The 14,772-nt window shown below is 41.5% G+C and overlaps 1 protein-coding gene across 1 annotated transcript in view; it reads left to right on the top strand.

The window, feature by feature from the left end:
- gfra2b (GDNF family receptor alpha 2b) overlaps positions 1–8,671 on the top strand; it is a 400,451-nt gene extending 391,780 nt beyond the window's left edge. Inside the window, exons 8-9 of the mRNA XM_059959447.1 lie at positions 2,945–2,998; positions 4,201–8,671. Of these exons, the coding sequence (XP_059815430.1) occupies positions 2,945–2,998; positions 4,201–4,359 (213 nt within the window). The 3' untranslated portion in view covers positions 4,360–8,671. The remainder of the gene's footprint in view (positions 1–2,944; positions 2,999–4,200) is intronic.
- Positions 8,672–14,772: the final 6,101 nt, after the last annotated feature.

Here is a 14,772-nt window from a genome sequence, read left to right as displayed (position 1 = left end):
TGAGGAATTAAGTGTGAGTTCACTTCAGGTATGACCAATGTGACAGAAATTTACTAATTTATGGTGAGAAACTGTACTGAGGAATTGTGAACCAATGCTCTACTCTACACCTATGATTGTGTGGCTTGACACTGCTCAACCACCAGCTATAAATTTGCCGATGAAAACCACTATTGTTGGTAGAATCTCAGGAGTGATATAGATCAGCTGGTAGAGTGGTGTCTAAAGAACAATCTTGCACTCATGTTAGCAAGGTAAAGAACTGATTGTGGAGTTCAAGATGGGGAAGCTGGGAGAATCTGCACTGAGGTCTCAGCCAAAGAAAGAGGAAGAACATGCTGGGAGTACACTCACTGAGAGGTCAGCAATAGAAAGGGTGAGCAGCTTCAATATCTCTTGAGGACTATCCTAGGTCCAACACATGGATGCAATTACAAAGAAGGCGCACCAGTACCTGCTGAGTTCGTCCAGCATTTTGTGTGTGTTGCTTTGAATTCCCAGCATCTGCATAATTTTTCATGTATATACATATTTCTTATTGTAATTTACAGTATACATCAGAGATATGAAACCAGATTCTGACATTTCTGCATCTACTTCTATGTAAACAAAAACTTATAGAGTCATGGAGTACTACAGCACAGAAACAGGCCTTTTGGCCCATCCTGTCTATGCTGAATTAGTAATCTGTCCAGTCCCATCAGCCCACACCCGGACATAGCCCTCTATACCTCTCCCATGGATATATTTATCCAAACTTCCCTTAAATGCTCAAATTTTTACCCTATCTGTGCCCCTCATGATTTTGTATACCTTTATCAAATCTCCCCTCAATCTATTACATTCTAGGATATAAAGTTCTAACCTATTCAACCTTTCCCTATATCTCCAGTCCTCAATTTCTGGCAACATCCTTGTAAATTTTCTCTGCATTCCATCAATCTTGTTTACCTCTTTCCCATAGGAAGGTGACCAGAACGGCACACAATACAAGCTTGGCCTTACCAATGTCTTATATAACTTCAACATAACATCCCAGTTCCTGTACTCAGTTCTTTGCTTTATGAAAGCTGATGTACCAAAAGCCTTGTTTATGACCTATCTAGCTATGAGGGCACTTTGAAGGAATTACAGATCTGACTTCCCAAATCCCTGTGTTCTACCACACTCAGTGCAACTACTGATCACTGTGTAAGTCCTACCGTGGATTGTCCATTGAAAGTACAACACTTCACTCTCTCAAGCCCATCATTCCAGCAACTCACAAGAATCCTCTGTCCTGAGCCAACCTTCCAAGCTGTCTCAAGTGTAGCCCAGCTTCAAAGATCCTTTCCCTCCCAGGGATGAGGTCTTTAGAGCTTCTATTGGTGGTTTCTGTTGCTCGGGATTTCATAGGATGGTGTTGCTAGCTCCATGCCCACCCTTCCTCCTTTTGCAGCTGGGCTTGGGACCATCTTTGGCTGAGTTAAATCTCATCAGTCATTTCTCCAGCTGGTCCAGATTCCACTGCAACTTTGTTAGCCTTCCTCATTGGCCGCTACACCCCCAATCCACAAATTTGCTGATTGAGTTTATTAAGGTTTGATGACAAAGAACAATAGACAGAGCAGTGATCCTTGTGGCACTCCACTAGTCACAGGCCTCCAGTCAGAGAGGCAAACATCTCCTACCATTCTCTGGCTTTCATTGCTTTCCACACTGGTTCAGGAGCAAGATGATTGTAGGGTAATCACTATAGCAGTTTGACTTGACTAGATAGGCTGAAGGGTTTGTTTCTGTGCTGAGGTACTCTATGACTTTAAATCTACAGCACAGAAGGAGGCAATATTTGTCACGTTCATGAGTGTTGCTTAAGACCATAAGACCATAACATATAGGAGTAGAATTAGGCCACTTAGCCCAGCGAGTCTGCTCTGCCAGTTCATCATGCCAATTTTCCTCTCAGACCCAATCTCCTGCCTTCTCCCCATATCCCTTCATGCCCTGACCAAGAATCTATCAACCTCTGCCTTAAATATACATAAAGACTTAGCCTCCACAGCTGCCTGTGACAAAGAATTCCAGAGATTCACCACTCCCTGGTGAAATTCCACCTCATCTCCATTCTAAAAGGTCAACCCCTATTCTGAGGCTGTGTCCTCTGGTCTTAGACTCTCCCACCATAGGAAGCATCCTCTCCCCATCTACTCGATCAAGGCCTTTCACCATTCAGTAGGTTTTAATGAGCTCACCCCTCATTCTTCTGAATTCCAGTGAATACAGGCCAGAACCATCAAATGCTCTTCAATTGCAAGCCATTCAATCCTGGAATCATTTTCGTGAACCTTCTTTGAATCCTCTCCAGTTTTTTCACATCCTTTCTAAGTTAAAGGGCCCTAACTTACTCCATACTTCAAGTGAGAACTCACCAGTGCTTTATAAAATTTCAATATTACATCCTTGCTTTTATATTCTAGTCCTCTTGGAATGATTTCTAACATTGCATTTGCCTTACTCACCACATACTCAACCTGCAAATATGCCTTTAGGGAATCCTGCACAAGTACTCCTAAATCCCTCTGCACCTCAATTTTTTTGTATTTTCTTCTCATAAAGAAAAGTCAACCCTTTCATTTCTTTCACCATAAACTTTGCAACTCTCTATTTCATCAGCTGTTTCTTTGCCCATTCTCCTAATCGGTCTAGGTCTTTATGTAGCCTTCCTGTCCTTTTCCACCTATCTTCATGTCATCTGAAAACTTTGCAACAAAGCCATTAACTTCATCATCATATAACGTAAAAAGAATTGGTCACAACACAGAACCCTGTGGAACACCACATGTCACCGCTAGCCAGCCAGAAAACAGTCCCTTTATTCCCACCCTTTGCCTCCTGCCAATCAGTCTCTGCTAAGCCTTTGAATGTATTGACCAAATAATAATTAGATCTTATCTTCTTATTCCAGGATAATGGACCAAAGTTCAATACATCCAAAGAGCAGAGTGTCTGTCTGCCAGAGGTATGCCATGGTTTATATGTTTTATTTTATAATTTGATGTGTAGCTGGATGAGATTTATTGCAGCAGTAGATTCATTTGATGGTGAAGAAATCTTGGTTTGACCACAAATGTGTAACCTTTTGCTCAAGAAGGTTAAGTGGTAAGTGGAAATGAGCAGAGCCACTGCAGACAGAAGAAAAGCCCACGTCCTGATACCACTGGGTATCCTAGTCTATATTGAAAACCAGAGTATCCAAAAGAAGATAACTGGAAGCCCTGGTGGGACATCCCGGGACACTTTCTGACAATGCCATCAGAAATTTTGAAAGAAATTGGAGATTAAAGCAGCAGAGTTAGTCAAACAGTTAGGTGACTGTAGGGTAAACTCGCCAATCTAGAACCTTGGCAACAGCTGGTGAAACATATGGATGAAACCAGGATGAACAAGAGGCCGGAAATGAAGGAGTGTCATGTTTTCAGACAATTTTACAATTGGGGGTGGTTAATAATGGTCTTGATAAAGCTAGAGGATTTATAACAAAGATGATTAAACAAATCACCAGCTGGTATTCGAATTGTATCAAAATGCCAGTGTAACTCACAGTCCAGGGAGCCAGATTCCATACTGATCCAGGGTCCAGTGGTTGAATGGTCTTTCTGTTATCATGGGTCTTCTCTGGATCTTCTAGTTAATTAAATACTGTAAATTACTCTCTATGCTGACTGAGGAAATAATCAAAGCTCAAAAATTTAAAGTTCAAAGTAAATTTATTATCAAAGTACATATATGTCACCATATGCTACCCTGACATTCATTTTCGTGCAGACATTCACAGTAGAACAAAGAAACACAACAGCATCAATGAAAAACTACACTCAAAGACTGACAAACAACCAATGTGCAAGAAAGACAAGCTAAGCAAATAAATAAATAAATAGGTACACACATACTCGACATACATAATTAATACAGAGAACATGAGTTGCAGAGTCCTAATGAGGGAGTCCATAGTTTATGGAGTCAGTTCAGTGTTGAGGTGAGTGAAGTTTTCCCCACTGGTTCAGGGGTCTGATGGTTGAGGGGAAAAAACTGTTCCTGGATCCCTAATAATCAAAGGACTGTTTTTGGCCATGTGTGCAGTGAGTTGTGGTGGTAAATGGAAGTAAGAAAGGCGGAATTCTGCAAAGAAGAGCTAAAGAGTGATGCTTTTTCCTCTTACAGACGCAAGTCCCTAGCCTGAACCAGGACAAGAATAACGAAATGGATAAAGTAACAAGCTACACCAATCCAAGAAATGGGAAATCTGCTGGTGTGAGTGTCCGAGCCAGTCTGGCATGGATAGCCATTTCCAGCTTCACAGTAACCATGTTGACATCATAGGAGCCCCAAGGAACCTAGAAGAATTCAGGTTTCCACATCCATCCTACTTAAATGAAAAATGATACCCCTGTGGAGAAAATGCAAATAAATTCACTGAGTTTTCAAGGAGAGAGAGAGAGAAAGAGAGAGAGAGAGGAGAGGGAGAGAGAGGGGGGATAAGTGTGATTGCTTCTGTAAAGATGTGTTGCCAATGAATTGGTCCCCAAAGCCTAAGGCTTATCATGGACACAATGCTATGAACGGACTGGGACCTTGTTTCTTAAAAGAGAAGGATAGAACTGCTGACTCTTCAAGCCTAACTGCTTGCCATGGCTCCAGTTGATTGAGACTGGAGATATAGCTGTAACCCTGTAGGGCTCCAGAAATGCCTTGCAAGTTGGAGCAGCATTTGCAAGACGCCAATGGCTCAAGTGAACGAATTCCAGTTCAGCGACTCTGCTGCAGTTATGTATGGTCATGTAAAACCACAGTTCTGTTTTACCACGTGTACGTTTTCCCCTAAACCGCCCTGTGAGGAGAGGTGCTGATGTGTTTGAACTCTGTTTTTTTACACTTAATATCATTTATACCTAGAAGAATATACAACTTCTGTTCATGTGAAAAATGTTTCTCTCTTTGTTTGCCAACTTTCTAGAACAGTGTTCTATGCAGTTGTAGCTGTTAATTCCTGCTTGCATAGCATTTGCAAGCTTCCTGTTCAATTATACCATCAATGTATAGTGCATTATTTCAAACTGGAATATATCTATACCCGCAAAAAACCACACCTGGATGTCATGTTTTAATTTTGTTTGTTGAAGTGGATTATAAAGAAGACAATATAACCTGTGGAAAGGATGAAATAGAAATGGTCTGTGGAACATCTTTAGGAATATCTGAAGATATTTTTGCAGGGTAGATAACACAAAGCAATGCAGGAACTCAACTGAATACACTCTAGTGAAGCTGAATTCTGTAAATGTGATCTGACACACAGAGAGTAAATTTGAGGTGAAAATCCAGGAACCATGTTTAATCGAATAGGAGTAGACAGTCACCTTAATCAACACTTTCAAATGCAGACCTTGAAGATCTGGCTCCCCTCTTCCTTCCCCTTCTCTCATCGTCCACTCTCCATAAGACCATAAGATATAGGAACAGAACTAGACCATTCAGCCCATCAATTCTGCTCAGCTCGGCATTCCATCCTGGCTGATCCCGAATCGCACTGCATACCAACACCAGATATAGCCTTCTTGCCGTATCCATTGATGCCCTGACCGACCAGGAAACTATCAACATACACAAAAAGCTGAGTTCCTTCAGCATTTTGTGTGTGTTGCTCAGATTTCTAACATCTGCAGATTTTCTCTTGTTTGTGAGGAAACTTAACTTCCACTTCAAATGTACCCACAGACCTGGTCTCCACCGCAGTCTGTGGCAGAGCCTTCCACAGATTCACTACTCTCTGGCTAAAAGAATTCCTCCTTATCTCTATTCTAAAAGGTTGTCCCTCAATTTTGAGGCTGTGCCCTCTAGCTCTAGATACCCTCACCATAGGGAACTACCTCTCTACATCCATCATATCTAGACCTTGCAACATTTGGTAGGTTTCAATGAGATCCCCCTGAGTACGTCTAAATTCCAGTGAGTACGGGTCCTAAGCCGCTAAACACAACTCGTATGTTAACCCTTTCATTCCCTGAATAATCCTCATGAACCTCCTCTGGACTCTATCCAATGACAACACATCCTTTCTGAGATATGGGGTTCAAGTAAATGACGTCCACTGCCTCTCCTTTGTCCACCCTGCTTGTTACTTCCTTGAAGAATTCTAACAGAAATGGTTTATGTGATTTCCCTTCACATAAACCATGCTGACTTTGGCTTATTTTATCATTAGTCTTCAAGTACCCTGAAGCCTAATCCTTAATAATAGACTCCAACACTTTCCCAACCACTGATGTTAGGCTAACTGGCCTATAATTTCCTTTCTTTCACCCCCTTCCTTTCTTAAAGAGTGAGTGACATTTGTAATTCTCCAGTCCTCCAGGACCATCCCAGAATCAAGTGATTCTTGAAAGATCACGATCAATACATCTGTTATCTCTTCAGCAGCCTCTCTCAGGACTCTGGGATGTAATCCATCTGTCCAGGTGACATATTGACCTTTGAATTTGCCTTGTACTTTTTCCTTTGTAATAGCAATGACACTCATTTCTGCTCCTTGACACTTACAGACCTCTGGCACACTGCTAATGTCTTCCACAGTGAAGACAGATGCAAAGTGCCCATTAAGTTCATCTGCCATTTCTTCCTCCCCCATTACTACTTCATCAGCATCATTTTCCAGTGGTCCGATATCAACTCTCACCTCCCTTTTTACTCTTCATAATACTGAAACAAACTCTTAGTACCCTGCTTTATATTATTGGCTAGACTGCCCTCATGTTTCATCTTGTCCCTTCTTATAGCTTTTCAGTTGTGTTTTGTTGGATTTTAAAAGCTTTCTAATCATCCAACTTCCCATTCATTTTTGTTACCTTATATGCCCTTTCCTTGGCTTTTATGAAGTCTTTAACTTCCCTTGTCAACTATGGTTGCCTATCCCTGTCATTTGAGAACAACTTCTTCTGTGGGACGTATCTATCCTGCACCTTGTGAACTATTCCCAGAAACTTCAGCCATCTCTGCTCAGCCGTCATTCCCGCCAGTATCCTCCTCCAATCCACCTGGGCAAGCTCCTCTCTCCTGCCTCTGTAATTCTCTTTATTCCATTGCAATCACGATACATGTGAATTATGTTTCTCCATCTCAAACTGCAGTATGAATTCATTCATAATATGATCCTGCTTCCTAAGGGTTCCTTTACAGTAAACTCCTTAATAAGATCTGGGTTATTACACAACAACCAATCTAAAATACCCTTTCCTCAAGTAGGCTCAAAAACAAGTTGCCCTAAAAAGCCATCTTGTAATCATTCAACAAATTTCCTCTCTTGTAATCTTGTAATTCAAGTCCCCGATTACAATTGTACCATTATCCTTATTACATGCCTTTTCCAGCTCCCTTTGCAATCTTAACCCTACATCTCAGCTACTCTTTGGAGGCCTATATATGATTCCCATAATTTATTTTTACCCTTGCAGTTTCTTAACTCCACCTACAAAGAATCAATATTCTCTGGCCCTATGTCACCGCTTCTAAAGACGTAATTCCATCTCTTACCAACAAGAGCCACACCACCGCCTATGCCTTCCTGCATGTCCTTTTTGATGCAAAGTACAGTATATCCTTTGATGTTAAGCTCCCAACTCTGGCCTTCTTTCAGCCATGACTCGATGGTAACCACAATGTCATACCTACCAATCTCAAATTGCACCATGAGTTTGTCCACCTTATTCCAATTCTCTGCATGTTTCTTTCACCAGATTCCTTCTTCTTCAGCCCTTTATCTTTTCCACCTATCATCTCCCAGCTTCTCACCCCATCCCCCCCTTCACCCACCTACTCCCCTCTCTTCTGACTTCACTTATCACCTTCCAGCTTGTCCTCCGTCCCCACCCCCACCTTCTTATTCTGGCATCTTCACCTTTCCTGTCACGATTAATGGTCTCAGCCTAAAACATCGATTCTATTCCCGTCCATAGATGCTACCTGATCTGCTGAATTCCTCTGTCATTTTAAAGTGTGTAACTCACGCAGAATGTCAATCACTGGATGCATCAGGCTGCCTCATTTTTGTCTCTGGCCATTGGTTCTGTAGGAACGGGGTTCTGTGGGGGATTACAGATGTGTCGAGCCAAGAACCTCATGCACTTTGCAAAAAGCCTATCAGTTTTACACACTGGCATTAGTTTATGCAATTGAACAATAGATACTAAAGTAGTGTAGCAGTTAGCATGACGTTATTACAGCTTGGGGAATTCCGCAATTTGGAGTCCAATTCCAGCTCCATTTGTAAAAGAGTGTGTATGATCTCCCCATGAACCATGTGAGTTCCCTCTAGGTGCTCCAGTTTGCTCCCACAATCCAAAGACATACTCGTTCATAGATTAATTGTTCATTGCAAACAATCCTGTGATGAGATCAGTGTTAAATAGGTGAGTTGCAGGACACCGTGGCTCGTCGGGTCAGAAGGATTTGTTCCACGCTGTATCTCTAAATCAAATCAAAAACTCTGCAGAGGCTATAAATCTGGAATAAAAACACCACTTCTAGAAAGTTTTGAGTGTTTCCAACATTTCATGTTTATTATTTCATACCAAATAGATAAACACCTTTCTAAATATGCTTTATCTTAACTTTTAATAAATCTTGCATTATTACTACATTTATTTATTATTTTTAATTGTTCTAAAATAACTTTTCTTTTCAGCTTAGTTTTCAAATATCTCTGATGTTTGAAACCTTTATTCAGACTTTTGAGGAGGAGTGTTAAATTGGGAGGGTTACCCCCTCCCCCAGGATCTGAGCCAATTACTGTTAGTCGATGTTAATTGTAGTGAGCAAGTTCAGGGAGCAGTTGGGAATAGTTACAATCTGGCCATTTAACTGTGATCTAGTCATGTTCTATGTGGCAGCCACAATGGGATCACTTAACTCAAGCAATTCTCCCTATTGTATCTTTCTGGCAAGTTAGGCTTCTAAACTTAATCAGAGGTTTATGTTAGCAGCAAACTATATGGCCATTATTCACACAGTTTGAGAAGACTCTTCAATCCTGATGAAGGGTCTTGACCCAAAGTGTCAATCTTACGTCTGCCTCCACAGATGCTGCCTGGCCCACTGAGTTCCTCCAATAGTGTGTTTTTTGCCATTTACTACCTCGTCCCAGTTCTGCCATTCACTGAGATAATGGTTAATCTGTGGCCAAACCAAAATGTAAGCATCTTTGTCTGAGCTATTAATTTAAATAGATACATCGTGGAGAGCATTCTGACGGGATTGCATCACCCTCTGGTATGGACAGTGGGGAGCCTCTGTAGAGAATTAAAAAATGCTGCGGAGGGTCGTAGGCTTAGCCAGTTCCATCATACGACCTAGCGTCTCCTCTATCGAGGATATCTTCAAAAGACAATGCCTCAAAATGGCATCCATCATTAAGGACCTCCACCAACAAAGACGTGTCCTTTTCTCATTACTACCACTGGGGAAGAGCTACAGGAACCTGAAGGTACACAATCAATGTTTTAAGAACAACTTCTTCCCCTTCACCATCAGATTTCTGACAGTCCATGAACACATTGTTTGTTCTCTTTTTACACTACTTATTTATTTTTTAAATTCTTATTGTAATATTTATATTTTGTACAGTACAGCTGCCACAGCACAAATTTCTCTACATATGTCAGTGATAATAAACCTGTCTCTGATTCTGGATCTTCACTGAAAGAAAGTTCAAAAGACCATATCACATAACCATAAAATTGACATCAAACCCTAATGCAGGAAAGCCTCTGGATGCTTTGAAATTATGGTGCAAACTGTCTCTGACCTGAGGTAAAGGCCTTCAATCAAAGCCAAAAGGTGTTCATTGCTGTTGATTCACCCCTGAGTGTTAATCCACAACTCTGAAAATGGTCCAAAGCATCAAGCTATCAACTGATGTCTGGGTTCATCATGGGAACTGAACATGCACTGAATAGGCAGTGGGTGAAGAGAGTGAATTGGAATCTATCAAATGGTGCTGTAATGACCTTCAGATGAGTCAACCCAGGAGTGGAGTAAACTCAAGGCTCAATAGTAGAAATTAACAATGAAGATTATTTGGAAAATATTACAGGAAATAATCAAAGTAAGAGCTCTCTTACTTGGGACTTGAGCACACAAAACGGTATTTCACATAGAACTTGAAACCAGAACTCAGCGACGAGCGCTGGTCCAGAATAACCTTAAACAGAACACAAAACACAGGAAACCCATACGAGTCAAGATCAAAAACTAATCACTAAAGAGCAAGACAATAAGACATAAGACCATAAGATGGAGGAGCAGAATTAGGCCACCTGGCCCATCGAGTCTGCTCCGCCTTTCAATTATGGCTGATCCTCTTTTTCATCTCCTCCTCAACCCCAGTTCCCGGCCTTCTTCCTGTACCTTTGATGCCATGTCCAATCAAGAACCTATCAATCTCTGCCTTAAATACACCCAACAACCTGGCCTCCACAGCTGAATGTGGCAACAAATTCCACAAATTCACCTCCCTTTGGCTAAAGAAATTTCTCCACAGCTCTGTTTTGAAAGGGTGCCTCTCTATCCTGAGGCTGTGCCCTCGTGTCCTAGGCTGTCCCAGCATGGGAAACATCCTTTCCACATCTACTCTGTCTAGGTCTTTCAACATTTGAAAGGTTTCAATGAAATCCTCCCCTCATTCTTCTGAATTCCGCCAAGTACAGACCCAGAGCCATCAAATATTCCTCATATAATAACCCTTTCACTCCTGGAATCATCCTTATGAACCTCCTTTAGACCCTCTCCAATATCAGCACATCTTTTCCAAGATGAGGGGCCCAAATCTATTTGCAATACTCAAGGTGAGGCCTCATCAGTGCCTTATAAAGCTTCAGCCTCACGTCCCTGCTCTTGTATTCTAGACCTCTTGAAATGAATACTAACATGGCATTTGCCTTCCTCACCACTGACTCAAGCTGCAAGTTAACCTTTGGGGTGATCTGCACAAGGACTCCCAAGTCCCTCTGCATCTCAGATTCGTGGATTTTCTCCCGGTTTAGAAAATAGTCTGCACATTTATTTCTACTACCAAAGTGCATAACTATGCATTTTCCAATCTTGTATTTCATTTCCCACTTTCTTGCCCATTCTCCTAATCTGTCTGTCCTTCTGCATCCTACCTGTTTCCTCAACACTACCTGCCCCTCCACCAATCTTCATATCATCTGCAAACTTGGCAACAAAGCCATCTGTTCCATTATATAAATCATTCATATTCAGCATTAAAAAAAGTGGCCCCGACACCGACCCCTGCAGAACACCACTAGTCACTGGCAGCCAACCAGAAAAGGATCCTTATATTCCCAAGCTCTGCCTCCTACCAATCAGCTAATACTCTAACAATGTTAGTAACTTTTCTGTAATACCATAGACTCTTAACTTGCTAAGCAGCCTCATGTGTGGGCACCTTATCAAAGACCTTCTGGAAGTCCTAACACTGCATATACTTTATCTATCCTACTTGTAATCTCTTCAGAGAATTCCAGACAGGATTTTCCCTGAAGGAAACCATGCTGATTTGTATTATCTTGTCCAGTGTCACCAAATACTCCATCACCTCATCCTTAACAATTGATTCTAACATCTTCCCAACCACTGAGGTCAGGCTAACTGGTCTATAATTTTCTTTCTGCTACCTTCCTCCTCTCTTAATGAGTGGAGAAACATTTGCAATTTTCCAGTCCTCTGGCATCATGTCAGAGTCCAATGATGTTTGAAAGATCATTTCGATTGTCACCACAATCTCTAATGCTGCCTCTTTCAAAACTCTAGGGTGAAGCTCCTCTGGTCCAGGTGATTTATGTACCTTTAGGTCTTTCAGCTTTTTGAGCACCTTCTCTCTTGTAGTAGTAACTGCACCCACTTCTCTTCCTTCACACATTTCAACATCAGGAATACTGCTAGTGTCTTCCACAGTGAAGACTGATGCAAAGTACTCATTTAGTTCATCAGCCATCTCCTTGTCCCTCGTTATTATTTCTCCTGCCTCATTTTCTACCAGTCCTATATCCACTCTCGTTTCTCCTCTACTTTTAACATACCTGAAAAATCTTTCACTATCCACTTTGATATTATTTGCTAGCTTGCTTTCATATTTGATCTTTTCCCTTCTAATATTGTTTGTTGCTCTCTGTAGGTTTTAAATCTTTGTTGTAAGCCCTTTCTTTTGCTTTTACAATAGCTTTGACTTCCTTTGTCAGCTATGGTTGTACTATTTTACTATTTGAGTATTTCTTCATTTTTGGAATACACATGTCCTGCACCTTCCTCATTTTCCCCAGAAACGCACACCATTGCTGCTCTGCTGATATTCCTGCCAGCAGCTCCTTCTAACTTACTTTGGCCCACTCTTCTCTCATAGCTCTGTAATTTCCCTTATTCCACTGAAATACTGTTACACCAGACTTTACCATTTCCCTATCAAATTTCAGGTTGAACGTAATCATATTGTGATCACTGATTCCTAAGGGTTCTTGTACCTTAAACTCCCTAATTGCCTCCTAAATGAACTATTACATAACACCCAATCCAGTATAGCTGATCCCCTAGTAAGCTCAACAACAAACTGCTCTTAAAAGTTATTTCTTTGGCATTCAACACTCTTGATATCCATTACCACACACAAAATGCTGGTGGAATGCAGCAGGCCAGGCAGCATCTATAGGGAAAAGTGCTGTCGATGTTTCGGGCTGAGACCCTTCGTCAGGATATTTAGTCCTGACGAAGAGTCTCAGCCTGAAACATCGACAGTGCTTTTCCCTATAGATGCTGCCTGGCCTGCTGCATTCCACCAGCATTTTGTGTGTGCCACAAAAACACAGTGACAGCTTAATGATTAAAACAGTCATTAAAGAACTCTAATATTAAAGTCAAATAAATGGTGTAAAGACCTGCTGCTCCCAAAGCACCTCTCTGGTTCAAAGGTTTCTTGATAGGTACTCAGTGTGTCCCTTCAGCTCGTTGTTCAAATGGCTCTCCAAGAGTCAATTCTTAATGTCACCACAAGCTATGCATGAGCAGGCACAAAGTACCAACAGAGTGTTAGATGCACTCTGTTCCTCTGCCTCTTACCGTCACACAAGTAACCCCAAGCAAAAACAAGAGGGTCTTCCCATCACTACTGTCTCAGTGAGGAGCCATGGGGGCAGAGTTCAGCAAGGAAAGGAAGGGGCAATACAGAAAGTCCAAACAAGGTGAGCGAGCTGGGCATGGAGATACAGTTATCAACAATTTCAGTGCTGTAATGTAGCAAATTGTTGATGGATCATGCGTGCTTGTGATCCAAAGGTTTTTCTGAAGTTCCTTGGTGTCAAGATCTCTGAGGATCTAATCTGGTCCCAACATATTGATGTAGTCATAAAGAAGGCAAGATAGTGGCTATACTTTATTAGGAGTTTGAAGAGATTTGGCATGTTAACAAATACACTCAAAAACTTCTATAGTTGTACCGTGGAGAGCATTCTGACAGGCTGCATCACTGTCTGGTATGGAGGGGCTATTGCACATGACCGAAAGAATCTCAGAAAGTTGTAAATCATGTCAGCTCCATCTTGGGCACTAGCCTACAAAATACCCAGGACATCTTCAGGGAGCGGTGTCTCAGAAAGGCAGCGTCCATTATTAACGACCCCCAGCACCCAGGGCATGCCCTTTTCTCACTGTTACCATCAGGTAGGAGGTACAGAAGCCTGAAGACACACACTCAGTGATTTAGGAACAACTTCTTCCCTTCTCCCTCCCAATACCTAAATCAGGGGTTCCCAACCTGGGGTACCCGCACCCCCAGGGGGTGCGAGAAGGAATTTCAGGGGGTGCGACAAAGAGTGGCTTGTGTGCTTGAGTGACGAGTCACGAGTCATCACTCAGTCAGCTGCCAGTGTGCCTTGAGAAGTGGTAGTAACGTTTGTCCCAAGCACACTCCAGTCTCCCGCTGCCCGAGTCGAGAGAGACGTAAACTCACTCCAGTCTCCCGCTGCCCGAGTCAGCATTCAGGATTCTCATCAGTGTTACCTGGGAGTCACACCTCAGAGTTGAGGAGTCTCATCAATTTACTGCTTACAATTTTTTCTGAATAAATTAGAATCTAATTGCTCAATTTATATTTGCATTTTATGCACTGAGTTAAAAGTTTATTTTTCTTAAGTTCAATTTGTTCACCCACAGTATTGTATGTGGCTCAATTTGTGGTTCAAAAATTAGAAATTAGACTTCTTCATCTTCAAATGTGATATTACTTTTGTAGGGGGTGCAAACGTTAATCAAACATTTCCTAGGGGTGTCGGGCATAGAAAAGGTTGGGAACCACTGACCTAAATGGACATTGAAGCTTTCAACACTACCTCATTTTTTTTTAATATATAGTATTTCTGTTTTTGTGCATTTTAAAAAATCTATTCAGCATACATAATTGATTTACTTGCTTATTTATTATTATATTTTATTTTATTCATTTTTTCTCTCTCTCTGCTAGATTATATATTGCATTGAACTGCTGCTGCTAAGTTAACAAATTTCATGTCACATGCCGGTGATAATAAACCTGATTCTGATTCTAAAGTCCAGAATGAGGCATAAAACTTGCGCCTTATGGCTGTTTATTCAGTGTTACAAGAACAAGAATGAACAGCGAATGGAAAGACCAAGAGAGCAAAGAGAAGATGAAGAAGTCGTGATTTCTCATTCCTGCCGCTGTCTGTAAGG

The sequence above is a fragment of the Hypanus sabinus genome, chromosome 1 (genome assembly GCF_030144855.1).
Source record: "Hypanus sabinus isolate sHypSab1 chromosome 1, sHypSab1.hap1, whole genome shotgun sequence".
NCBI classification, from domain to species: Eukaryota; Metazoa; Chordata; class Chondrichthyes; order Myliobatiformes; family Dasyatidae; genus Hypanus; species Hypanus sabinus.
The sequence above is the reverse complement of the archived record's forward strand: the minus strand, read 5'-3'. Positions and strand labels throughout refer to the sequence as shown.